Source organism: Ambystoma mexicanum, chromosome 8 (assembly GCF_040938575.1).
Source record: "Ambystoma mexicanum isolate Mex_15411 chromosome 8, UKY_AmexF1_1, whole genome shotgun sequence".
NCBI lineage: Eukaryota > Metazoa > Chordata > Amphibia > Caudata > Ambystomatidae > Ambystoma > Ambystoma mexicanum.
Window position 1 is genome coordinate 1,009,111,700 of NC_090929.1, and position 26,053 is coordinate 1,009,137,752.

Here is a 26,053-nt window from a genome sequence, read left to right on the forward strand (position 1 = left end):
CCAGCAACCCCAGAGGCAGGCATCATTTCCCCCAGGGGAGTGCCAGCGGGCCCAAGCTGGGGCCCTTTGGACGCAGTCCTGGCGCCTTAGGCGCCAGGCTCATGTTGGACCTCTGTCCTGGCGCTTTAGGCGCCAGGCTCATAAAGCTAGACATGTGTTCAAGTGTTTTAATGTGCACTTACCTGATGCAGACCATGCTGCCACATCCAGGCCCTCTTGAGGCCTGAATGGAACTACTTTACCTGTGGGACTACTTTCCACCCGGGTGTGGCCGGGGAAGGATACATACCTAATCGGAGGAAGGATGCACACTTGGAACTTCTTCCAAAGCTATTTAAACCACACCCGATCAGCAACTCACGCTTCACGTTGTTCTGCTCCTCGCAGCTGGACGCTCACCGTGTCAGCTCCTGCATCTGGACCTCAGCCACGCCTGTCAGTATCCTGGGTCACCTGCAAAGGGAGACAAAAGACCTTACCTGCTAAATCAGCACCACGGAGACATCACACCGACGATCCTGAAAAGGAAGACATCATTTTAAAAGCATTTTGCTACGATCGCTGCAGCGCTGCATTTCACTCACCTATCCTGGACGCCACCATCTTCAGCAGCGATCATCCGGATCCACAGCCACTTCCCAGAGCCTAGAGAGAAAAAGACAAGAACAAGGTGAGAGAAGGAAGGGAAAAGCTCTGTTTCCTTCTAAGTCTTACCTGTTGGGTCATTCCCACTTCATTTCGGGTCTTGCCGCTTCCAGGCATTTTCCGGACCCCGGCCCCTATGGGGAAAAAAGACAAAGACATTGAATGAGCGAATGCAAAGACATTACCCGAGCGCTCATCCAGAACTTACCTGTCATTTGCTGGAACTGCATGTTTCACTTCGGGTCGGCGCCATATCTCCGGCATTCCGAACCCCGGCCCCTAAGGGGAAAAAGACAATGAACATTATTATTAAGCTTGGACTTTTGAACTTGCAACAAACTTTTACAGAGCCTTACCTGAATAGTCAAGCTTACCTGAACTCCCATCAATCCTCAATCCAGTGAAGTAACTGGGTTTCAACGCGCCCCTGCATCAGAAGCAGGATGGAGAGCTCATCCTTCCTGACCCTAAGGTGAGACTTCACGGGGAATCGTGGAAGGGTATTGGGGAGGGTTGGAAGAGAGTGGAAGGCTTGAGCATAACTCAGTCAGTAGGTAAATACTCCCTTTTCACGCACAGGGGAATATTCCTGCGAGCCGGAGAAGCCAGAGTAGAGGGGCCCTTCCTGTCCATCTTCAGAGTCCTGCGCTTCACCATTGAAGAAGCATCAGCACTCGAAGCCAGACCTGCGCCTCCGTGGGAATCAGGTGAGCGTTACAGAACGCGAAGCCTACCCACAATTTCCCACCCGGGCGCTATGGAGACTTCCGAGACTGACCAGCTGGCCCAGCTTTTGGGGGAATTACGGGCAGAGGTGCACTCAGCCCGCCAGGAGACTAACGCTCTCAAAAGAGAACTGATCTTATCCAAGGAAAGAACAGATGACCTAGCCAAAAGGTTATTACAGGCCCAGGCAGGGCACACTCCTTTACCTAATTCCGGAGACGTTTCCACATCAATGGGTTTGAGTAACCCGGTACAAATTAATCTACCTGGACACATGCCTTTGGCCCCGCCTGAACGTTTTGCGGGGGATCCCAAGAAATATGCCGTCTTTATGAACCAATGTCGTTTACCCTTTCTATGGAGACCCGGAGCCTTCCCCAACGACCAGACCAAGGTAGCCTTTATACTATCTTACCTCAGTGGCAGTGCTGCCGATTGGTCTATTCCATTGGTAAATCAGGATGATCCCATTCTCCAGAATTTTCAGGGCTTCCAGGCCAGCATGGAAAGATTGTTCGCTCGACACTCTCAAGGACAGGCCCTTGATAACGAACTGCTATCCTTACGACAAGGTAATCAGGATCTTCTGTCCTACATTGCCACCTTTAACAGACTGATTGTGGAAACTGGATGGCCAGAAAACAAAAGGATCACATTGTTTCATCGAGGCCTGCGCGGAGAGCTTAAGGATGTTCTAGCTCAGATAGTAAACCCACCCCAGGTCTGTGCAGACTACATAGACTTGGTGGTTCAACTTGATCACAGACTTCAAAATAGAAAAGCAAATCGGTTCAAGTATGAAAACCGAGTACCGATCAAAACCCACGCTAACTCCAAGAGTACCGACGTATCTGAACCTATGCAAATCGGTGGTGTTAAAGGACCATTAACGCAGAAAGAACGAGAGAGAAGGCGGAAAATGCAACTTTGTCTGTATTGCGGGACTTCCGGTCACTTTCTTCGACATTGTCCAGTTAAACCACTTAAGAAGGTGGTTGGAGTTACTGATAACGAATTATTGACACCTTATTCGGGAAACGACCTAGCCCGACAAGCGTAGGGGTCCGCTTGCCGAGCTTGAAAACTAACTCTTTGACCTCGCATTTTGTCATGCCAATGGTGCTCGTGGACCCAAAACAGCCTCAGCAGTTGCATGCTATAAAAGCATACATCGACAGTGGAGCTATTGGAAATTACATAGACCGTGAATTGGCTTCCAGGATTAAGCTTCCTCTCCGCCCGAAAGTAACCCAAGATGTCATTACTACAGTAGATGGAACCGAAATAGCCTCAGGGCCTGTAACGCATTCCACTGTTGAAGTGACACTGGTGGGTCAGGATGGACATCGGGAAGCAATCGTGTTTGATGTGATCAAGGCCCCACAATTTCAAGTAATTCTTGGAATTCCTTGGTTAGAAACACATAATCCCAGAATTGACTGGCGAGCAAAGAAGATAAGTTTTCCTGATTGTGAACCAACTTGTTATCCAAGAAATCCAGCTATGGGTCTAGCCTCAGCAACTTCCACCCCTGTACAGCTACCGTCAGAATACCAAGAATTCCAAGACGTTTTTCAGAAAGAACAGGCTAACACGTTACCTCCCCATCGGTCTTATGATTGCCAAATCGATCTGGTACCCAATGCTCAACTACCTTGTAGTAGGATTTATGCTCTTACAGAACCTGAGAACCAGCATTTGCGTCAGTATTTAGATCAGTACCTCGCCAATGGTTTTATTCGCCCGTCCAAGTCTCCTGTCTCTTCCGCTCTGTTCTTCGTGCCGAAAAAAGAAGGCGACCTTAGAACGTGTATAGACTATCGCGCCCTAAATCAAATAACGATTAAGAATCGTTATCCTCTGCCCTTGATCCCTGAGCTCATCGACCAGGTGAAAGACGCTTGTGTGTACACCAAGTTAGATCTCCGAGGAGCTTGGGGGGCGCTGTTGCGCGGCAACTAAGATGGCCGCTTAATCGTCGAGCTCCGGATTAGCAGAGCGATCGATCCTGTTTCGTTCTGCCCGACGCTGCCTGCGATCCTGCTGGACTTCACCCGATCCTTCGGGAGCCCTGCCGCCGCGGCTGGGCGCAGCCTGGAGCCGCTGCGCGCCCCGAGGACGGGGCTGTGCCTTCCCTTTCTTACCGCGGCTGTGACCTCCCGCTCTTCCCGCCCCGCGGCTCCGGCGGCGTCGGCTCTCCTCTCACTTGAGGCCGCGGCGCTGCGTCCCGGCCTGGATCGTCGGTGTCTGCCGGCCCCTCCACCATTTCGGCGTGGCCCGCCGGCGCTGACCAACCTCAGGCCCTTGGGCCAGGCCCCGAGGGGCCCCGTTGACACTGGAGAACCTGAGAGGTAGGAGGTGTGTGGGGGGGGCTGTGCCTGGCCGCTGCGGCCCCGGATCGGTCACTCACTCCCTCTTTTTATCCTGCGAGTGATCCCCCTGCACTCGGGCCGGCGCGCTGCTGGGCCCGTGGCGGCGCGGTCCCCCTCCACCCCCGCCTGGGTCCTGCCTCTCTCCCGACATCGCTGACTCCTACCTGAGGCCTATTGGGCCGCCCTGGACACCGTGACCCGCCGGGCCGCGGCGCACTCTTCACGGCAATCTACCCTTATGCTGCCTGTGTCCTGGAGCTGCGGAGGCGGGGCACATACTACGCTATTGCCCCCACGGGCTTCTCTGGAGTTCCGCACCTGCCACTGTGTCTTACACCGCCTGGGCGCGCTCGGGCCTGCTGCATCCCCTTCGCCACCAATCTCGGCGACACCGGTCCACCAGCCTCAGAGGGGTCATAGCCTCTCCTTCTCCACACCCCCTGGACTCTGGGTGAGCCCACTAGTTGCTCCTCGCCTGCATTGTCCCTGTATACGCATCGGTCCCGGCGACCTGGAGGACGTGCCTCGGCACTAGTATCTAGTTCTCATTTCTCCCCCTTCCTTCTCCTCGATCTCCGTAACGGCCAGGATGACCAAAGGGGGTGCGAGGAAGCAGAGCTCCATCAATATGTTCGCGAAGGTTGCAGGGAGATCTGGGGAGGCTGCTGAGCAGGCCTCTACCGCCCCGCCCGACGCAGCCCCGGAGTCCCAGAATATGATGGATTTTATACGAGAGGGTTTCACCGCTCTTCACTCAAAACTAGATGATATGAATGGCACCATATCTTCTATTAAGGCCCACATTGAGAGGACTGACAGCCGTGTATTGGAGGTTGAGACGCGGGTTGGTTCCACTGAGGATGCGCTAGGGGCCCTGCGCACCGAGGTTGCCGCTCTTTCCAACCGTGTCCTTGAGGTGGAAAAGAAAAATGAAGATTTGGAATCCCGCTCGAGACGCAATAATCTCCGCATTATCGAGGTCCCGGAGGATGGTATCCACGAGCCAATGGAGGACTTTGTTCAGCGCACACTTCTGTCGCTCTTTGATGAGCCCGACGTTTCTCCACACTTCGCAATTGAGCGGGCACACCGCGCTCTGGTGGCTAAACCTAGGCCCGGTGCCCCACCTCGGCCCATCATAGCTCGTGTATTGAACTACCGTGACCGTGACACCCTCCTCAGGGCTGCAAGACTCAAAGGTGAGCTATTACTGGGCGGTGCAAGGATTCATCTTTACCCGGACTTCTCAACAGCCGTCCAGCGGGAACGCAAGACCTTCCAGGCGGTGAAACGCAGGCTACGAGACCACTCAATCAAATATGCTATGCTCTATCCCGCCAAGCTCCGCATAGAGCACGCCAACCAGGTGTTGTTCTTCACGATTCCGGAGGAGGCCTCCAAATTCATTGATGAACACTTCCCTGGCTGATCCCTCTCCCCTGACCTCGGTTCAGCAGCTATCCTAGGTCCCCGGCGGGGGGCGCATGGGCCCTTCCGCCCTCCCGTACCGCGGCCACGTTGATCCTTCATCCCGTAGCCTGCTTGCTCAGTTCAACTTGCAGGGCCCGCCCGGATCGCCACGTGCGAGAACTTTGTCCAATCTACATTTTACCTCCATTGTGGGCATCTTATGTTCTACTTGCTCTGCTGCAACCCGGAGCGACACGGCCAGTCTGGCCTTCAGACCCCCAGGCGCTGATGCCTTTGTTTTGGTTTTGTTTGCAAGGGGATGGGCTTGTCATCCCTCTGTTTGGGGGGGGTGTGGGTGGGGGTGGGTCATGTTGGGTTTTTTGTTATTGAAAAATTAGTGCTGGCAGCGAAGGCAGACTGTGCTGAGGCACTCTGGAACTGTTGTCGTAGGACCGTGAACCCGACCCTTTGGTCACTGACATTCTTCTTATCCCAAACACCGCCACACTGTGATTGAGAGTGCCCTGACCTTTATGAGCTGGAACGTACGGGGACTGGGTAATTATAGAAAGATGAGGCAACTTCAGTTGCAGGCCGAGCGCCATGGATCCTAGATTCTCTTTCTACAAGAGACTCATGCCCGTTCTGTACAATGCATGCGTTTTGCCAAATCCTGGGGTCCCCATAGGTTTTTCACCGATTACTCCTCTCAAAGCCGGGGAGTCATGACCCTCATTCACAAGAGCCTCCATTTTACCCTCATCTCCTCGACAATCGACCCCCAAGGTAGATATGTATTGCTCCACGCCATGCTGCACCACAAGGAAGTGATTCTTCTGAACATCTATGGCCCTAACCTTGATGACCCAGATTTTTATGTGCAGGTCACCTCCCTTCTCGATGGCTTCCCCCTTGTTCCAATCCTTTGGGGTGGGGACTTCAACACGATCTTTGATGTAGCTCTGGATAGATCAGGCTCAAGGCCCCGTCACCTCTCCAGGGCGGCTTACGCTGCACTGTCTTCCCTTCCCCGTCTGGCCATGGTGGATGCATGGAGATTCTTCTACCCGGATTCTCGCATCTACTCTTTCTACTCTTCTGTTCATGACTCCTACTCTCGCATTGATAGGTGGGTGATCTCTAACGTATTGGTTAAGAGCGTAACACAACTAATGATCCTTCCGAGAACACAATCTGACCACTCTTCTGTCACCATTACTGTTGATTGGGGCCCCGATCCCGCCCGCATCCGACATTGGAAATTGAAACCCCTCTCCCTACTTGACCCGGAGTTCTGCTCCGAACTTGAGTTGTCGATCGAGGAGTTCTTCAAGACCAACACGGGCTCAGTAACGTCTCAGGCCACCTTATGGGAGTCATTCAAGGTTTATATTAGAGGGATTGCGCTGTCCAAGGAGAATTGGGTCCTTAAGTCGATCCGTAGAGACCTTGCCACCAGCGAATCTAGACTCTCGACCCTGGAAGCTACATGCTCACTTCACTCTACCCCGGGTAACCTGGCTGACATCGGGGAGGAACTGGACAAGTTCCGTTCTCTTGCGGATCGTGAGCAGAGGTTTCTCGATAACCCTGGCATGGCAAGGAGGTATGGGGAGGGAGAGCGCTCCGGCCGCTTTCTGGCTCGGTTGATCCGACACGAGACGGGGTCCCCGCACATCCTCGGGGTTGAGAGAGCTGATGGCTCTATGGCTGTCTCTTCACAGGAGGTCAACAGGGAATTTTTCACCTTCTACGAATCCCTGTACTCCAACGCTGATGAGGTATCGCTGGCGGAGATCGACTCCTTTCTCGACGCCCTCCCTCTGTCAACTTTGTCTTCGGAGACCGTGGGTTCCCTTGACTCCCCTCTCACGCGGGAGGAACTGTCGGACGCTATTGATTCCCTATCTTCGGGCCGCACCCCTGGCTCAGACGGTGTCCCGGTCGAGTTCTATAAACGTTTCAAGTCACAACTGCTCCCTCATTTGCTGGCTCTCTGGGAGGAGTCCGTGGAGGCCGGGGTACTCCCCCCTTCTCTCCGTGAGGCCACAATCACAGTACTACTTAAGTCCGGTAAACCCCCTTCGCAGTGCGGTTCGTATCGCCCGCTCTCACTCATAAACTGCAATGTCAAGATATTTGCCAAGGCTCTGGCTCTCCGGCTGGCTCTCCGCTGTGGCTGCTGCCCTTGACATGCAAAAGGCATTCGACTCGGTTTCATGGAGGTATCTTTGGCGGGTCCTCGAGTGCTGTAAATTCGGCCCCTCTTTTCTCTCCTGGGTCAGACTGCTTTACTCCGTTCCGGTTGCCAAGCTCAGCACTGGCGACCGTTACTCCCCCCCTTTTCAAGATCGCCAGGGGGACGAGACAGGGGTGCCCCTTCTCTCCCCTGGTCTTTGCTATAGCAATCGAGCCTTTCGCCGACATGTTCCGCCAACTCCATGCTCATAGGGGCCTCCGTTCCGCGGGACAGACGGACATAGTGTCCCTCTATGAGGATGACGCGTTGTTGTTTGTGCGCTCTCCTTCCACCAACCTACCTCCTATACTAGCGGACATTATCCGTTTCGGTCGAGTCTCGGGCCTTAAAGTGAATTGCTCGAAATCCATTCTTTTTCCGCTCACGGAATGTACCTCTCCTCCCCCCGACACCCTCGGTTTCACATGGGCCCAAACCACATTTACCTACCTGGGGACGGTGGTGACACGCCAGCGCAAGCTGACCTTCCACGAAAACTACCAGGAGTATCTCACACACTTGACAGCTAAGATCCAGGTCTGGGATAAACTCCCGATTTCTTTGGCTGGCAGGCTAGGTCTGCTGAAAATGGTGGTGTTGCCCCAGCTGCTCTACAGGTTTGCTAACATTCCCTTGTGGCCGGGGGTGGGCTTTTTTCGCGACTTGACTCGCACCGTGAACTCCTTTCTTTGGCACTCGGGTGCGGTCCGTCTTAAAATCGGGACCCTTTCCACTCCCATGTCTAACGGGGGCTTCGGTGCCCCTGACTTTCTTAATTACTGGCTGGCGTCACAAATCCAATACACCTCCTATTGGTTTAATACTACAGATCCTCCCCCGCACGTCCGACTTGAGAGGCTTGCGGTGATTGACCGGGATATCCGTTCCCTGGTGTTGCATCCCGCCCCCCTGGCACGGGACTCACAGAATCCGGTCACCTGCACAGCCGTTGCACTGGCAAAAATGTAGAAGCTGACGGGGACTGCCTACGCCTTCCATGGCAATCTCCCTCTTTGGAATTTTCTCCCTGGGGTCCCACGGGTTCCACCGGGCACGGTTCGCCGATGGGCGGACGCGGGCTTCGAGCTGTTACGCGACGTGTTTGACCAGGGTATATTCGTCGAGTGGCCCAACCTCCCCTTACCCATGAGAAGAGACCGGAGTGTATGGCTTCAATACGCATCCCTTCGTAGGACCCTTAAGCGTCATTACCAAACGTTCCCTGCACTGCCACCTGACGACCCTGCCATTGAGGAGCTCACTTCCCTCACCCCCACGAGGGGTAGGATCTCTAGGTTATATACCATGCTACAATCCAGATCGGTCCCAGACTTCGCTAAACTGAAACGTGCTTGGGAGGCAGACCTCAGTGTTGAGATGTCTGATGATCGCTGGACCCACCTATGCGAACGCACACAACGGGTTTCCTTCAACTCCCGGTTTAAACTTATCCAATTCAAAGTGCTTCACAGGTTTCACCACACCCCGATCGGACTACACCGTATGTCCGTCGATCACCCTGCCAGCTGCCCCAGATGCGGCCAGGATGATGCCGACTACATCCACATGATCTGGTCCTGCCCCCGCCTCGCACAATTCTGGGAGGCCGTTTGTTCAACAGTATCCGCTGTAATTGACCACCCCATTGTTCTCTCTCCGCTGGTGGGCCTCTTTCATGATCTCCCAGGCCTCCCCCGAGATTCCAAGAAACTAGCCGGTCTCTGCCTGCTTCTCGCAGTGCGCTCCATCCTGCTCTGTTGGCTTCGCCCCTCACCTCCCACACATGCCCAATGGCTGAGAGCGGTCACGTGGGCCTCTGACTCCGAGGAAGCCTGGTCCCACTTACAACCCACTCACTCCAGACCTAGAAACATCTGGCTCAGGTTCCGCTCCTATATGTCTGACCTTGTCGAGACTCCGGATACCTCCTCCCCTCCCGCTTCCCCCCACCAGCTTGGGTCCTCACCCCTGTCATAGTTTCCTGATGTCCTTTTTTACGATGTGACTGTATTTTGTTCTTTGAATGTTTCATCATGTGTAGTAACCCCTGCATACCTACGCTATGTATGTTGTTCTTTTACATTGTTACTGCCTGATGCTGTTTGCCTGTGTTTTGCTGCCACGCTTATAATAAAAAGAAGTTTAAAAATAAAAAAAAAAGATCTCCGAGGAGCTTATCACCTGGTGCGCATAAAAGAAGGCGACAAATGGAAGACTGCATTCCGCACCAAATTTGGGCTCTTCGAATATCAGGTGATGCCCTTCGGTTTGTGCGATGCACCTGCCGCCTTTCAGTACTTTATGAATGATGTTCTTCGGGAATTTATTGATGTCTGTGTCATTGTTTACATTGACGACATCCTGGTGTACTCTTCTTCAGAATCTGATCACAGAAAACATGTTAGGGCAGTTCTTGAGAAATTGCGCCAGCACAGACTATTTGCAAAACTCAAAAAATGCGTTTTTCATACCACAGAAGTTGAGTTTCTCGGATTCATCCTGACACCTCAAGGAGTCCGCATGGACTCGCGAAAGGTGGACGCCATCCTCAAATGGCCATCTCCTAGCTCGGTGAAGGGAGTTCAGAGCATGCTCGGCTTTGCCAATTTCTATCGAAGATTCATCCCGGAATTTTCCCAAACAGTCCAACCCATCACCGCTCTCCTAAAGAAAAACAAACGCTTCGAATGGACTCTTGAGGCCGAACAAGCCTTCCAGGACCTGAAAACCAAATTCACCTCTGCACCTGTATTGAAGCACCCGCACCCAGATCTCCCGTACATAGTGGAAACCGATGCATCCAGTTCGGCCATGGGAGCTGTCCTGTCGCAAAGAGACCCAAAAACTAACCAACTACACCCAGTGGCCTTTTGGTCCAGAACATTTTCTCCTCCTGAAATCAACTACGCAATTACCGATAAAGAGTTACTGGCCATCAAATCTGCTTTCAAGGCTTGGCGTCACTACCTTCTCGGGGCAAGACACACCATTACCGTAATTACGGACCACAGAAACTTGCAGTATTTAAAGACGGCCAAAGCTCAATCTTCACGACAACTCCGATGGGCTCTATTCTTTGCGGAATTTGATTTTGTAATTACCTATCGCCCTGGCTGCAAGAATGGAAAAGCGGACGCCTTATCCCGGATTGGCATGGAAGAACCTAATTCGAGCTTGGAACCTGTGCCCATCATACCTGAGCAAAGAATCTTAGGCTTAACTTCATTGCAAACTATTGAGGACATCCAAACGCAAGTAAAACAACTTCTAGACTCTTCAACCTTACTGGAATGGAGTCAAAAGGGTCCTCATTACACCGTTAAGGATGACTTACCCTACTTCCAGGAGCGGTTGTTTCTGCCAAGTAAAGAATTGCAAGAACTTGTTATTGCCCATCATCATGAATCTTTAATGGAAGGACATCCTAGTATCGCTAAAACGGAGGAGAAAATCAAACGCCACTTCTGGTGGCCTTCTTGGAGAAAAGACATAAAGTCTTTTGTTCTGTCTTGCGGAATTTGCGCCCAAAACAAGGCTCAAAGGAAAAGGCCAGCCGGCCTACTTCAACCCTTGGATATTCCACCGGCACCATGGCACACCCTGTCAATGGACTTTATAACCGACCTGCCTCTTTGTGCTGGTTACAACACAATCCTTGTAATTGTGGACCTATTCACCCAAATGGCCCACTTTATCCCTTTAAAGGGTTTGCCTTCAGCTTCCACCTTGGCCAAGGAATTCCTGGAGAATATAGTTCGCATACATGGTTTCCCTTCCATATTAGTCTCGGATCGTGGCAGTCAATTTATCTCCCATTTTTGGAAGAGGTGTTGCCAACTAGCACAAATAGATGTGCGGTTATCCACCAGCCACCACCCCCAGACCGACGGACAAACCGAGAGAACCAATCAGACTCTCGAGCAATATCTTCGGTGCATGTTACACCAATCCGAGTTAAATTGGAAAGACATCCTTTGGATCGCAGAATATGCATACAACAATTCAGTGCATTCTGGAACCGGACAAACCCCCTTTTATACTTTGTATGGTCACCATCCTCGGACCTCTGACCTAGATCCACCTCTGACCCTCGAAATGCCCGCAGTAAATCATCTGCATTCCACAATAACCCGAGCCTTCAAAGAAGCTGCAACTCATTTACAGCAAGCCAAGAAAAAGTATAAAGAAAACGCTGATTTGCACCGAAGTAAAAATCCTCCTTACCAAGTAGGAGACCAGGTATGGCTAGCAACTAAACCTTTACCCCTCAAGGGCCCGCGAACCTTCAATCCCAGATTCATAGGACCTTATCCCATCAAGGCTATAATCAACCCAGTGGCCTTTAAACTGGATCTACCGTCCAACATGCATATTCATCCAGTTTTTCATGCATCACTTTTGAAGCCAGTACAACCAGGAACCCGATTATCCAAGCCTCCAGATCCAGTTCAAATTGAAGGGGAATTAGAATTCGAAGTTAAAGACATTTTAGACTCCAAGGTGGTAAAGTCGAAACTCTTCTATCTTGTTGACTGGAAGGGATATGGACCTCAGGAGAGATCGTGGGAGCCTAGTAACCATGTCCACGCACCTCGATTAGTACAAAGGTTTCACCGGAGATTTCCGAACAAGCCAAAACCCCCGGAGGGAAGAACCTTGGGTGGGGCCTTGAGGGGGGGTACTGTCATGATGCCTACCTCCAAGGAGCCAGGTCCGACCCAGCAACCCCAGAGGCAGGCATCATTTCCCCCAGGGGAGTGCCAGCGGGCCCAAGCTGGGGCCCTTTGGACGCAGTCCTGGCGCCTTAGGCGCCAGGCTCATGTTGGACCTCTGTCCTGGCGCCTTAGGCGCCAGGCTCATAAAACTAGACATGTGTTCAAGTGTTTTAATGTGCACTTACCTGATGCAGACCACGCTGCCAATCCAGGCCCTCTTGAGGCCGGAATGGAACTACTTTACCTGTGGGACTACTTTCCACCCGGGTGTGGTCGGGGAAGGATACATACCTGATCGGAGGAAGGATACACACTTGGAACTTCTACCAAAGCTATTTAAACCACACCCGATCAGCAACTCACGCTTCGCGTTGTTCTGCTCCTCGCAGCTGGACGCTCACCGTGTCAGCTCCTGCATCTGGACCTCAGCCATGCCTGTCAGTATCCTGGGTCACCTGCAAAGGGAGACAAGAGACCTTACCTGCTAAATCAGCACCACAGAGACATCACACCGACGATCCTGAAAAGGAAGACATCATTTTAAAAGCATTTCGCTACGATCGCTGCAGCGCTGCATTTCACTCACCTATCCTGGACGCCACCATCTTCAGCAGCGATCATCCGGATCCACAGCCACTTCCCAGAGCCTAGAGAGAAAAAGACAAGAACAAGGTGAGAGAAGGAAGGGAAAAGCTCAGTTTCCTTCTAAGTCTTACCTGTTGGGTCATTCCCACTTCATTTCGGGTCTTGCCGCTTCCAGGCATTTTCCGGACCCCGGACCCTATGGGGAAAAAAGACAAAGACATTGAATGAGCGAATGCAAAGACATTACCCGAGCGCTCATCCAGAATTTACCTGTCATTTGCTGGAACTGCACGTTTCACTTCGGGTCGGCGCCATATCTCCGGCATTCCGAACCCCGGCCCCTAAGGGGAAAAAGACAATGAACATTATTATTAAGCTTGGACTTTTGAACTTGCAACAGAACTTTTACAGAGCCTTACCTGAATAGTCAAGCTTACCTGAACTCCCATCAATCCTCAATCCAGTGAAGTAACTGGGTTTCAACGCGCCCCTGCATCAGAAGCAGGATGGAGAGCTCATCCTTCCTGACCCTAAGGTGAGACTTCACGGGGAATCGTGGAAGGGTATCGGGGAGGGTTGGAAGAGAGTGGGAGGCTTGAGCATAACTCAGTCAGTAGGTAATACTCCCTTTTCACGCACAGGGGAATATTCCTGCGAGCCGGAGAAGCCAGAGTAGAGGGGCCCTTCCTGTCTATCTTCAGAGTCCTGCCCTTCACCATTGAAGAAGCATCAGCACTCGAAGCCAGACCTGCGCCTCCGTGGGAATCAGGTGAGCGTTACACTCTCGGGTTCCCCCGGGGGAGCCTGCGAACCCCAAAGTGAAAGCCGCTGCAGGCAGAAACACAATGCGGGTGTTTTGAAATGCCACAGTGCTTCTCACTGCGGCATCTTTCGCGTAGAGTCTCCTGGGCTCCCCTAACCCTGAGGGAGTCCAGGAGACTCCAAGCGAAAGCTGCCGCAGTGAGAAATACAAGGTTTTTGTATCTGCAGTATTTACAAATCCAAAAACGTTGTTTTTCTGAATGTGGCAGCTTTCGCTTGGAGTCTCCTGGGCTCCCTCAGGGTTGAGAGAGCCCAGGAGACTCCACGCGAAAGCTGCCGCTGTCAGAATAAACAACGTTGTTGTATTTATGATTTCCGTGGTTTTCCAACCACGGCAGTCACAAATACAACAACGTTCTATTTTTAATTGACACGCCTCAGCTTTTTGCCTTCATTTTATGTTTTCTGTGCTTCCTTGGGCTTGGGGAGCACAGAAAACGTAAAATGAGTGAAGGCAGCCTCCTCGGCTCTGCTCTGGCTGCAGTAAGCAAAAGCTCCCAGTAGGTTACTTTTGCTGCTTGTTTAGTGGCGCAAGGGCAGAGCTGAGGAGGCTGCCTGAAATCACAAAATGGATGCTCCCATGTAAACACTTTGAGCCTCGTTTGCTCAAAGTGTTTACATAGGAACTTCCATTCAAAATATGTCTAAACTATGTTTTAGACTATTGCCAATCATTATAGCAATTAATATTTCTGAACGCACCATTCCTTTAACGTGCTGGTAAATCATCTTCATTCAGCAAGTGCTGCCTTTGGTGAGACGAACTTTTAACTCTATATTTCCCAGCCTAATGGCCAAAACAAGGTTTGCACACATCTAGAAGGAGCACCCAATAGTAAAGCTGTACTAGATTTGAAACTACAAAAGGCATTTTCAGATTTTTATATATTTATTGGTGCTATGTCAAAAGACAAACAGAAAAACAGGAGAGGAAGAGCAACTCTCAAGCTAAACGATTCAGGAGAGCAAAGTCGTGGCTTGGGGGGACAGAGAACATGCTAGACAATCCAAAACAAGAATTTGAGCAACAGGAAGATAGACCAATGAGGTACATGAGAGGGCAACAAAGAAAGTGAGAATTTAACCAGGGGTACATAAAATGACACACACACAGTAGGAGTGAGGGATAGAAGCAGAGCAAAAGAGACATTTAGAGGCAGTAAAATAAGAAAAAACAGATCAACAGCAGGGAAAGTTGGAAATAGAAAAGCAAGACTAGAGAACGGCAGGACAATAGCATAATAGGCATTGCAACAAAGATAGTCAAAAGGCATAGCAACCACACCAGAGAAAATGAAAAGGCAGATATAGCCAGAGTAATGACATGAGAGAGGAAGAGGAGTTCTATAACTAATAAAGCAAAATATAGGAGGGAACCACCAATAATAAAATAAAGAGATGAGGAAAGATAGTGACAGACCAACAGACTGCAAAATGTGACATAGCAACACTTAAGGGTGAGAGGCAGAGCATCAGAAAGTGAGAGACTGGGGAAACTACGTAGCAAAGGGAAGGGGAGATGGTGCAAAAACATGGAGTGGCTGTCAAGCAGGTAGTGCCAGGCAGCAACAGTAGGCTTGAGAGGTAGAGAAGTTAGGCTGCTAGAGTGAGGGACTTGATTTATGATCTAACTAGCTGGCATCTGTAGTAGTTCTTAACAGAGTTTTGGTGTCCAAGTATAATGAAGCTGGGTAGTACGCGCCTATACGTTTTTTGTCACTAATGTCTTCGAACACAGTTTTAATTTTACGCTCAAATTGGATAGTTGTCAGACACATTTTACTCTCTTGCGAAGGAGGAAACTTATTTTTACTTTCTTGAAATCGGATTTACTCTCCAATTCAAAGAATTGGGAGTAAAATACTTGCACGCCAAAATCCTACCTGGAGCACTGGGTGCTTAGTAATTGGAAATATGAGGCTGGTGTTCTGTGGTTGAGGAGTTTTTTTGGAAGATGCCCCGTGGGCATGGGTCACTCGGGGATCCGGCGAGATTGGTGTCTTTAATTCGTTAGTTGAAAGCTTCTTCACTTATAGATTCCAAGCGGTTCAGTGTTGTGGTGATTGGTGGCGAGCTGGTGTCTGGCGGTTCAGAGTGCACGTTTGTGGCAGGGTGGCTTGCATCGATGATCTGTGGTATTGCTTCTATTTCTTTTGTTAGGTGGGTTGTGATGTTGTCACATCAGGATTGGTATGACACATATGTAGCACAAGGTTGGATTTTTAATTTCCTTGATGATTTTGAATAATTATTTTTGTTGGTTTGTTGCTGATTGGATTATTGTGGTGTAGCATGCTTTTTAAGCTTTCAGGACTGCTGATTTGTAAATTCCGATTTGTGGGCGGGATGTGTTTTTGTCTGATTGCTTGTAGTGATTTGTCCATTCTTTTTCCAGTTTGCAGTATGTTTTTTGGAGTTCCCTCAGTTCCTCTATGAACCATCCTTTTCTTTGGGGTGGGTTTGAAGAGTCTTGCAGGTGCTAATTGGTATCGACCGTCTGTGATTCAGGTGTCGAGTTTCTCTTCTGCTGAGTCCGGAGTTATAATATTTAAATGGGAGGTGTTTGGTTGATTCCAGGAGTTATTGTTTCCAGGTCAAGACTCTTCCAGTTTCTTTTGTTGGTCGCTAGGAGTTTTACGTTTGTGGGCATCATCAGTGTGGAATTTTGACGGTGAATGGGATCAGATGGTGATCGCTCCATATGACTCGTATTGGCGGGGCGGTGGTCGAGAGTCCATCTCTGCAGCATATAAGGTATGTCCAGCACTGTGGGTGGGGCTGTTTATTATTTGTTTGAAGTGTAGGGTTTCCACTAGGTCACTGAAGTTTGCTGTAATTTCATTTTCTCTTTCGAATTGAATGTTGAAGTTGTGATAAGTGGAGAGGTTGGCAATGGCGTCAATGTGATCCATGGCAAAGTTGGGGTTGTAGGGTGGAGGTCTGTAGATCAGGAGGGAACGGTAGGTTGGATTGGTCGTTGAGCTTAATATTTATTGGGAGTGAATCACAATCTCGGTTGGCTAAAGCAAGCGCCCACCAGTTTACAGTCTGTTTGGTGGCTCTCCTAGGTTATTTGTGGGACTTGATTGGTTCCCCTTATATTCTATTTGATCAGTGACTTGAATGGGGAATGCCCAGAGAGCTTGGAAACTTTGCAAGACCTTAGTTTATGCATCCAATTAGATATCCCAGATTGAATCAGAAAAGGTTTAATCACAAGGCCTTGCTTGGGACGAACTGTTGGGGGAGTGGAATATGAGTATGCTGAATGGACAAATTTGGGAGGGAGGCGGGTGCACCTATAGCTTTTTCTTGCCACAAAAGCTGCAGAAATCTATTCTAAACTATTTATTCTGGCTAAAAGATATCATTAATTGTGGACTTCAAATTTAAAAGATACTGAAGCGAGTAATGATATTTTAATTTGTGCTTCTTTTACCCAGAAATTAATGTGGCTTATCTCCTTATTTTTAATTTGAATAGGAGTGGTGTGGAAATTAAAGCAAATTTAGTAGGGCCTATGTATAAACTGAAATATTCTTGAGCCCATGGTCCAGATGGGCTATCGAATATAATGCTGAAAGCCAATCCGACACTATGGGCTGATATTCCGCATATCGTTTTTGATGGTGATTGCGTCTGAGACACTTCCTTCTTGGACTAGATCGCATGGGATTCCCTTTCACAAAAACGGGCGCCCAGACTGATCTGAGAAATTATAGAGACATATGCCTCCTGGATGTTTCCTTAAAGGTTTTTGCATCTTTACTCCTGGAACACCTTTTAAATTGTGTAGAACAACTAATGTTCTGTTTATCTTTCAAGTGGGTTTCCAGAAGGGCATTGGTACATTGCAATGTAGGTTCATTTTCAATTGCTTAAAATATCAGGATTTAAATAAATTGGGATTGCCTTTATAAATTGCATAGTTACATTTCACAGGAGTCTATGATAGGGTACATAGAAAATTGGATACATTGTGTATTGAACAAGGTTTATTGAAATAGCTCATCTCATTACATACTAATACTGAAATAAGGATCAGGCTAGTGTCAAGATTCCTGCCCCTCATGTGCCCAGCCCTCCAAGATGTCAGGCTGGAGCCAGGCCAAGATCACCTACATGGCCTCTCCATTCCTCCAAAGACCCACTTGGAGTCAGACTTGGCGCTTGTGGCACCAGTCTCGCTCACTCCCATAGGATAACATTGGGGATTGGACTTGTAGTGCATTGATGGGGACAAGGTGGATGCCCCCACATATTTCGGTTCCCAGAACTGCATGTGCGGTCTAGTCTTTTGGGTGTGGTTCAGCCCAGCCCAGAGACACCTGGGATACCCAGAGACTATTTAAGCCACACCCAGGCTGAGAAACATGCTTTGCGTTTTCTGCACCTGCAGCGTGACACTGACCATGTTCGGATCGGTCTCCAGTAGGCCTGCATCTTTCTTCTGCGCTCAGCTCCTGCAAGAACAAGAACACCGTTAGGAACAGCCTTACCTTGCGGCGCTTCTGCCCATCATTCATCGCTCCTTCTGTTCTGCGGGCATCTTCAGCGGTGTCATTCCCATCCCGGCACGCCGCTTCCTAAGGAAAAGGGAAAAGAACAGAAAAAAGGCATTAGTAAGCATTCTGCAAATCTTCGCTTATTTTTAAATACTGTACGAGCTTCAAACGCTTACCTGAATCCCAGCGCCGCTCTGGGGGAACTCTGTCTCCGGAACTTCTCATCCATCTGCAAGAGGGAAAAGACACTCCGGGTTAACGTGGAAACATCTAGAGGCGCTGCATACCGCGCTTACCCACTGCATTTTTTCTTCATAACCGGCATCCACGCTGAAAACATCGCGGGAACTAAAAGACACAGAAAAAGAACTCCGTTCAATGCAAATACGAAAGGGGTGCATCGCGCATCGCGCTCTCACTCAACTTCAGCGCTGCTCATCTCAGCAGCACAACGCCATCCCTGGACGCCAGCCATCATCTAAGGAAGGAAAGGAACAAAGTTAGAGACCTGTTCAAAAGACTCATTATACTTACCTGTCGGACTCTTGCCAGTGAAGTAACTAGGCAGCAACGAGCCCGCATCAATAAACGCGCCCCTGTGCTGAAAGCAGGACGGAGAGCACACTATCTAGGGTGACCAGACGTCTGGGTTTTCCCGGGACAGTCCGGGGAAATCACCCCCTGTCCAGGGGTCCCGGGAGTTTTTTAATTTTGCAAACCCCATATGGGGTTTGCAAGGGTGGGTGCCCAAGGTCCCTGTTTGTGCCGGGACCAGATTTCGGAATCCCGAAATCGGGTCCCGGCGCAACTTTAAATGCACGAATGGGGGCGTGAAAAGCATTACACACCCCCATTTCCTCTCCCTTGACCTCCCTGGCCACTTTCCTCCAATAAGAGTGGTGTGCATGTGAGCACACCCCCTCCGTGCCCCCCCCAAGCCCTGCAACAGGCCAGCGACATAGAAGTAGGACTATATATATTTTTTTATTTATGTTAGTCCTACTTTTATGTCTATGGCCTGTCTGTTTTTTTTTTTTTTTTTGTTGAAAAATCTGGTCACCCTAACACTATTCAAGAAAACAAGGTGAGCTGTGGATCAAAAGGAAGGGTTTGACCCCGGGGAAGAAGGGGTTCAAGCACACAGAGACAATAGGGAGTTAAACTCTACCAATCCTGTGTTTCAGGCCCAGTCTCCAGTCGAATAGCCTCCAGGGAAGGGTTCGAGGTCGTAAGAGGTCAGAACAGGCTGAGTGAAGTCCCCGTGGATACCAGGTGAGAGTTACAGATAAACAACAAGGGACATCTTTCTTCATTGATTGAAGCTACTAGAGGTCTGAGGCAGGACTGCAGGGCTGTGTTTTAGCCCACTGTCTATTTAGTCTCTATTTAACAGATTTAGTGCAGGCTGCATTGAATGTGAATAACTACGTGCTTAAGCTTGGTGCGCCAAAGATAAACTGGCTGGCCTTTGCCGATTATCTATTCATCTTTGATCCTACCACAATGGGTCTTCAATGGAGTTGGAACAAAATGTCGAAATATGCAAATATAAATCAGTCACGGTTACATCCACAGAAATCTGTAGAAATGAGATTTTCAAGGGGACAGGGATGTAAGAGGTTTTATTTGGAAGGTAAATAATGCCTCTTTAGAGGAAAAGTCAAATGTAATCTATTTGTATTTTAATATTGTTTATTCCATTTACTAATCTAACACTAGAAAAAATGAATATGAAAATATTGCCCATGATCGTTAAACATATTAAAAATCTGATGGATTATGGAGACTTTTCTAAATTGACCTTTATATAAAGAAAATAGTCCCCATTATACTATGTGGTAGGGAATGATTTCCTTGTGCTCCATGAAAATGGCAAAACCAATTGGAAGGGAATGTCTGGCGATGGTTTCTGGGCCAGGCGCTATCGTTGAGTTTTGGCTTCTTTCCCTGTACACAGCAGCTAGGTTAAAGAGAATTTCTCTATATGTCAAAATTAAATTGGCTAAGCATCTATTCATAAAGTAATGAAAGTTGTGTTATGGGCAAAGAAACCGAAGATGCACAAGATTTTCAAATCCAATTGTGAAGCTTTTATGCAAGAGATGGATTTGGATTTTTGAGGTATTTGTCGCAATCAGATATGGCAAGATTCATAATAGATTTACGGCGCAAGCGCTTGCTTGGAACTAGAGGACTTATTATAAGCACTTGAAGGGGATATATTCCTTTGAAGAATGTATCAAATAATTTCAAGAATTTCGCTCATCTAAACCGAATATAGAAAAATATCCTGACAATCGTTGAACAACATTTAATATGTTATTTCGATTTAATTTGCTTCCAATTAATTATGTAACAAGGGCTAGAGAGGGAATTGAAAGAGGTCAATGAATATTAAATTTCTGCAGAAATACAGAGTGTATTGAAACCTATTTTAAGGTTTCAATACACGCTGTATTTCTGCAGAAATTAACATGTGTCTATTGAATGTTCTTACTTGGTTAATTTAAGGAGGTCTATTTTCAAGAATCGTGGAATGATGGATAATGAGATGTTTTAGCCCAGACTGATGTTAGGGAATCATATTTCATTGATACTCGTATTGTATCCATTTTTTTTACTATTTATTGGGATATTATGAAGTGTTTATTTAGATGTTATACGTAATTGTGAAGATGGTTGTTTTTATGTCGTAATCACGTCTGGAGATGTGCAAGGTTTGACACAAACCAGGTCACATTAAATATTTATTTTACTGGCTATCAAGGGTGAAGCAAACATGATGAGTGTCATTATGTGGCTGCACTGGCCTACATTCGTTCAGTCTGTCCAGATATATTTCCTTACTGTGGCATGGAAATGTGTAGCATGAATAGTAAAACAAACACGATAAGTGTTATTATGTGGCTTGTCTGGATTACATGTATGTAGTCTGTCTGGATATATGTTCTCATTCTGGCATGGCATTTATTTTACAAAGAATCAAGGTTAAAGCAAACATGATTATTGGTATTTTATGGTTAGGCTGGCCTACATTGGCACAGTTAGACTGTCTTTCTCACTGTGGAATGGCATTTTTAATGGACATTAAGAGTAAAGCAAACATTTGTCTTATTACATGGCAAGATTGGCCTGCATTGGTTCAGTCAGTCTGGGCATGTTTGCTTACTGTAGCATGGCAAGGGTAAAGCCAACATGATGATTGGTGTTATATGACCAAACTAGCCTACACTGGTGCATCCAGTTTGGACATGTTTTCTTACTTTTTTACTAGTAAAGCCGGCAGGAGTCTGTTCTTATACGTGGATACTGGCAGAACCTGCATGGACATGTTTTCATATAGTATCATTACTGGCATTATGCGCAAAGCAATCTTGAGTATGCTTTTACATGGGAATAATGGCATATTTTGGTGCAGGTTACTATATACTTGGAAGGATATGACCCCAGTGTCCACAGATATCACCCTTTTATTTCCCTTTCTTTTAATGGTATCCTAGGAAAACAAATATCCCTTCAGACACATGAAAGTTATTAATCTAACTGATGTTGTAATGACTTAAAAATAGATCCTTCACATGACAAACATTTCATAACCATTTACATATATCACCAATTCCAAATGATAAATCACATCTGTATAAAAAAGGTTCACTTCCCTGTGTGAAACCTAACAAGCACCAGTCTTCAAACAATACATTCCTAACTGATCAAATTATTTTAAAAAATGTTAAGAATAGGAACTGTGGTGTATTCCTCCATCAATAGTAGATCTTATTGGAATGCCTATAACACTGCCGACATGTTTCAAACCCCATTGTAGGGGATGGGGTTTTCATCGGGGGCTGGATAAGATTTAAAGTGCATGGTGCCTCACTTGGCTATCTTTAGAGCAATTACTAATACATTGGTCTGGTGAAGTATAACTCTGAGAATTTTTCACCAACAGCCATAGGTTTTTCAAATTACCAGGACCCTTATATATATATATATATATATATATATATATATATATATATATATGGTAGGGAGTCTACATCAGTGTCATGCTCAGTAAATTATTATTTTGCTGTCCTATCTGGACAAGCTGACCCCAATGATCTGCAAGTTTACTCCAATCATTCAAATAGATTTCAATCCCTGCAGAGCCTCCGGCCTGTTGCACGTGCACTATCCGTTACATATTGATGCAGGTACCATGAATACTTTTGGACTCAGCCACAGCCCTACATATAAGGGGTGTACCGGCCACTTTTACTGCCTAAATATAGGCAAATAGTGCCAGAAAATAAAAATATGGAGTAAAAATACCCCCAACAAAAAAATCACAGGAAGAAACTATTATTACTGCCTTTTCGGAAGAAGTAAACATGTGTATTTTGATGTGCATGAATAACTTGGTGCAAAGAAATCATTATTACAAAACATTTCCGTTTTCAAGTTAAAAACGATTTTTTGCTCGCTTATAAAATGCTCCCATTGGGAATTATACTTACATTTTTACTCCCTAAAAATCATTTTACTCCCAACTTTAAAAAATAGGGAGCAAAATACTCCCACTTCCAAATCTTATCTGGAGCGCTGCTCAGCCAGCATTAAAATGGTTGTCATACTATCATATATTGTAGGAAAAGGCCACATGATAGTGTGTTGGAAAATGCTTCTGTGCACTTGTAGTAACTTGCATCTAGGGCATTTTTTCCTGCGTTACACAAAAAACCGTATTGCAAACTGTTTTTTTTTTTACCCAACTTTTCACAGAAAGTGTGCTGTTAAGTGCACCGTTTTCTCCTATTGATTTTGAATTTTTCTCGGGGCAAAACCCAAGAGTCCGAACTCCTCTTGGTTGGCTTGGTCACCCCCGCATATTTGTGAGAAACATTTAGGTCCCTCCAATTGGCCTATTTATCCCTTAACATTCTGTCTTGTGCAGTTCCTGGTATGCCACTTCTCTAAAAGCTAATTGGAGTGGTGATACTCCATCTGCTAGTCAATTTAACCCAACTGGTTAAGAGAATTTTCTGCAGTGCAATATCCGGGTAGTGTTCCTTTGTCCATCTTGCAACTATGTGCTGCTTATCCAGTAGGCCATTACGCTATTTTACCCTTAAAGCATCAGCCATTGTCAGTCAATCCAGCTGACCAAGATGCAGTGCATCAAAAGTGCCCTGTTTAATCAATAAACCCCGAGATGGGGGGCATCACTGGGTCAGGTAGTGCTGTAGCCTAAGTTACAGGCCTGAGCGAACTTGAGCAAGAGGGCATTAACAGATCCAGTAATGAATGACCCCGCCATCGAGGGGTTTATTGCTATTATAACCATGGCATGTTTTCCGGGATGCTTATCGTTTTTTTTTAATTGAGAAATGGAGTGGTTACCATTTTCTCAGCTTAAAAAACCTACAACAAATGATGCCCACCGTGGACAGGGAAAGGGGAACTACATCATAGTCCCTGCTCCCTTTCCATGTCTGCCATTGACCACAACAAGGGCGAGATGGTAGGTGCCATCGCCCCTGTGGGTGAGGGGGTGGTGCAGGGATTGGATGGGTGGTTGGGAGGGGGTGGTGTGCAGGTGGGGTGCGGTCTTCGAGGGGTGAGTTTATCAGGGTTATTGTGCCCCATACAGCCAGCTGCTGCTCAGCGGACTAGGAGCACAGGCAATACCATGAGGAAAAGCCTGAATGCCGAGCACACTGATAGGCTGGGAGGCTACATGACACCACCTACAGGGTGTAATTAATTGTAGACCAGGCGAAGTCAAACTACCTTACATCTATCAGAGCGGAGAAAAACGTACAAACACCTCACTTTATAGCAGGATAAGAAATGGGGGTGGGCCGCGAGTCTCAAAACGATATTTGGGCTCAGGGCAAAACACTGTTTGGCACGTCCTAACACTTGCAAGTAACTAAGAAACCTTTTAAAATAAGTTGGGCCACTTTAACTAAAGGATTAGTCTCACTGGTACGTGGTTGACTTTTTCTACTTGGCATAAAAATTTGTATTTTTTCCGCAATCGAAAAATTCACTTTAATAAAAATATTGAACTATGAAAAGAAAATCAAAGTAGGTCAATGCTGGTCACAATCCCCAAGTTCTTTTCAGGGGGAGGGGTCCATGATTATTTCTTATCGGTTAATCATTATATGAGTTCAAAGTGATGTTACAAATTCAATCCATTGTTTTACCTCTCAGAATATTACAAAACAGTCTAACTCCAATATCAGCCACCGATGATGAACATGGCTTATGGTGACATCTACTGGAGCAGAGCAGTATTATCGCTGAATCCCGGTGTTTCATCACAATCGGGTTTGCACCGTTCCACTTAGTCCTACTTGAATGATTCAGCAGAACACGGGGGTCGTGGGGCGGACCAACGGTCTCTAGTTTTAATAACCCCAACAGTTGCAGCCGTGCCCAGTACAGCGCTCGTTGCGCTGGAATGCCTTCCAACGACCCCTCAGATGCCCAACTGGGGATATATTCATAACACAGACACAGACACTTCGGTGGGGCTGCAAACAGCCAGTCACTTGGCGCGGGGGGGGGGGGGGGGCAGTGCGGTAATAGTCCCAGGTGCCCCCAGTTTATTTTTCTGGTATGGCTGCCAGGGGGCACCTAAGGACTCGCTCCCTTTTCCTATCCAGGTGCAGTAAGGTGAGGAGAAGCCCCCTAGGTCGGCTGCACAACGCCTTGTACCAGGTTCTTGGGGGCGCTTGTCCTCAAGCTAAACCGCCATGCTGTAGGTGTCCCTGCGCTCCATTTTGTTCTGTTACGGTGGCGCAATGGGGAGCACTCTTCGTACACAGCAACAACACGTCGCTGCGCGCTCTTCAAACGCTGAACCATGCACAGCGTCCGCATTTGTGGCAGACCGTCCATACTTCTACGCTTCAGGTTCAGGTCGTGCTCGCGGCAGCCTTGTGTGAACATGGTCCCGTCGTGGGATTCCTAGAAAGAGGTAAGTTAACATAAATTTAGCTGGAAAAGTTATCGCTTTCCCTAGTGACCATGGAAGGAGCCCCTTTATAGATCACATGTGTAATAGTGTGTGTGTAGCTGAAAGTTTGTTCCCCTGCTGGGACAGCGTCAGGGCCTTTCAACTCCTTCAGATGAAAGGGGCCTCGAGCCCCAGGGCGGCTCCCAACAACCGCCCCCATGTTGGCAGTCATCAGTCTTCTGACATAGCATATTATTTTCTTGGCTTTATATGCGAGCCTGTTAAAAGCTGCAATTGCTGGAGCCCTCCAGGCGGTCTCCTTCCTTGGGGTATACAGAAGTGGGCTTAAGACATCGTTGCCCTTTTACTCCGATTTCTCTGTGCCTGCCCCTTGCTGACAAAGAAGCATCACTAGCTTTTGAGTGGATGTTTAGTGTTTCAGCTACAAGCTTGGTGCCAATCGCATAATAATCTGTTTCTTTCTCTCCATTATAATGTATAGATATCAGGGCCGCCAAGTACGCACTGAACCCCCCCACACCCAACGCCCCAGGAAAGTCCCTCTGCATACTGGGAAAGGTAATCTGTTTAGGAGTCCTTATACTTACAATGGAACTTTTATTTTTTTTGGGCACCAGCACCCCTTGGGAAAACCAGAAGTTGGTGCCCCTGATAAATTCCACGTGTGCTTCAGACTGTTTTCCTCGGTTCTGAGCAGGGAGGAGCCCAAACATCATGTTGCAATTGGCTCCTAATCGCTGATCAACATCTTCAATGGGTTTTGATCCTGAGTCTTGGCAGGGGGCCCCAAGCAGACCTTTGAAATGGTCCTCTGCACGCCTTCAGTTGGACCTGGTCCCCCGAATAATAACATAGATGCCAAATTTCACAGTGGGCTTGAGGGTCACTTATGCTTTGCTCACACTCCCATTGTCCACACTCCAAAAATGTGCATAACTTGCATGGCTCTGCCCATCTCTCTAAAAGGACAAAATGCGCTGTGAACCCACAACATTGAGGACAATAACATTAGAATTGGAAACAAGCACAGTTCCCTTTTATTTAGCTTTTTGCATTAGTTCTTAATA

The 26,053-nt window shown here is 47.9% G+C and overlaps 1 protein-coding gene across 3 annotated transcripts in view; it reads left to right on the plus strand.

The window, feature by feature from the left end:
* Positions 1-26,053, plus strand: part of PRXL2A (peroxiredoxin like 2A) — a 541,215-nt gene that overhangs the window by 43,061 nt on the left and 472,101 nt on the right. The window contains exon 2 of one of the 3 annotated variants that reach the window (XM_069610932.1): positions 19,204-19,291. The exons of 1 other annotated variant lie outside the window; for it this stretch is intronic. Coding sequence is in view for 1 of the 2 variants with exons in the window: in XM_069610930.1 (XP_069467031.1) it covers positions 24,626-24,986 (361 nt within the window). In the remaining variant the exon portion in view is untranslated. Of the gene's footprint in view, positions 1-19,203; positions 19,292-24,430; positions 24,987-26,053 lie in introns of those variants that run through there. One more of the 3 variants, XM_069610930.1, reaches the window with a different exon arrangement.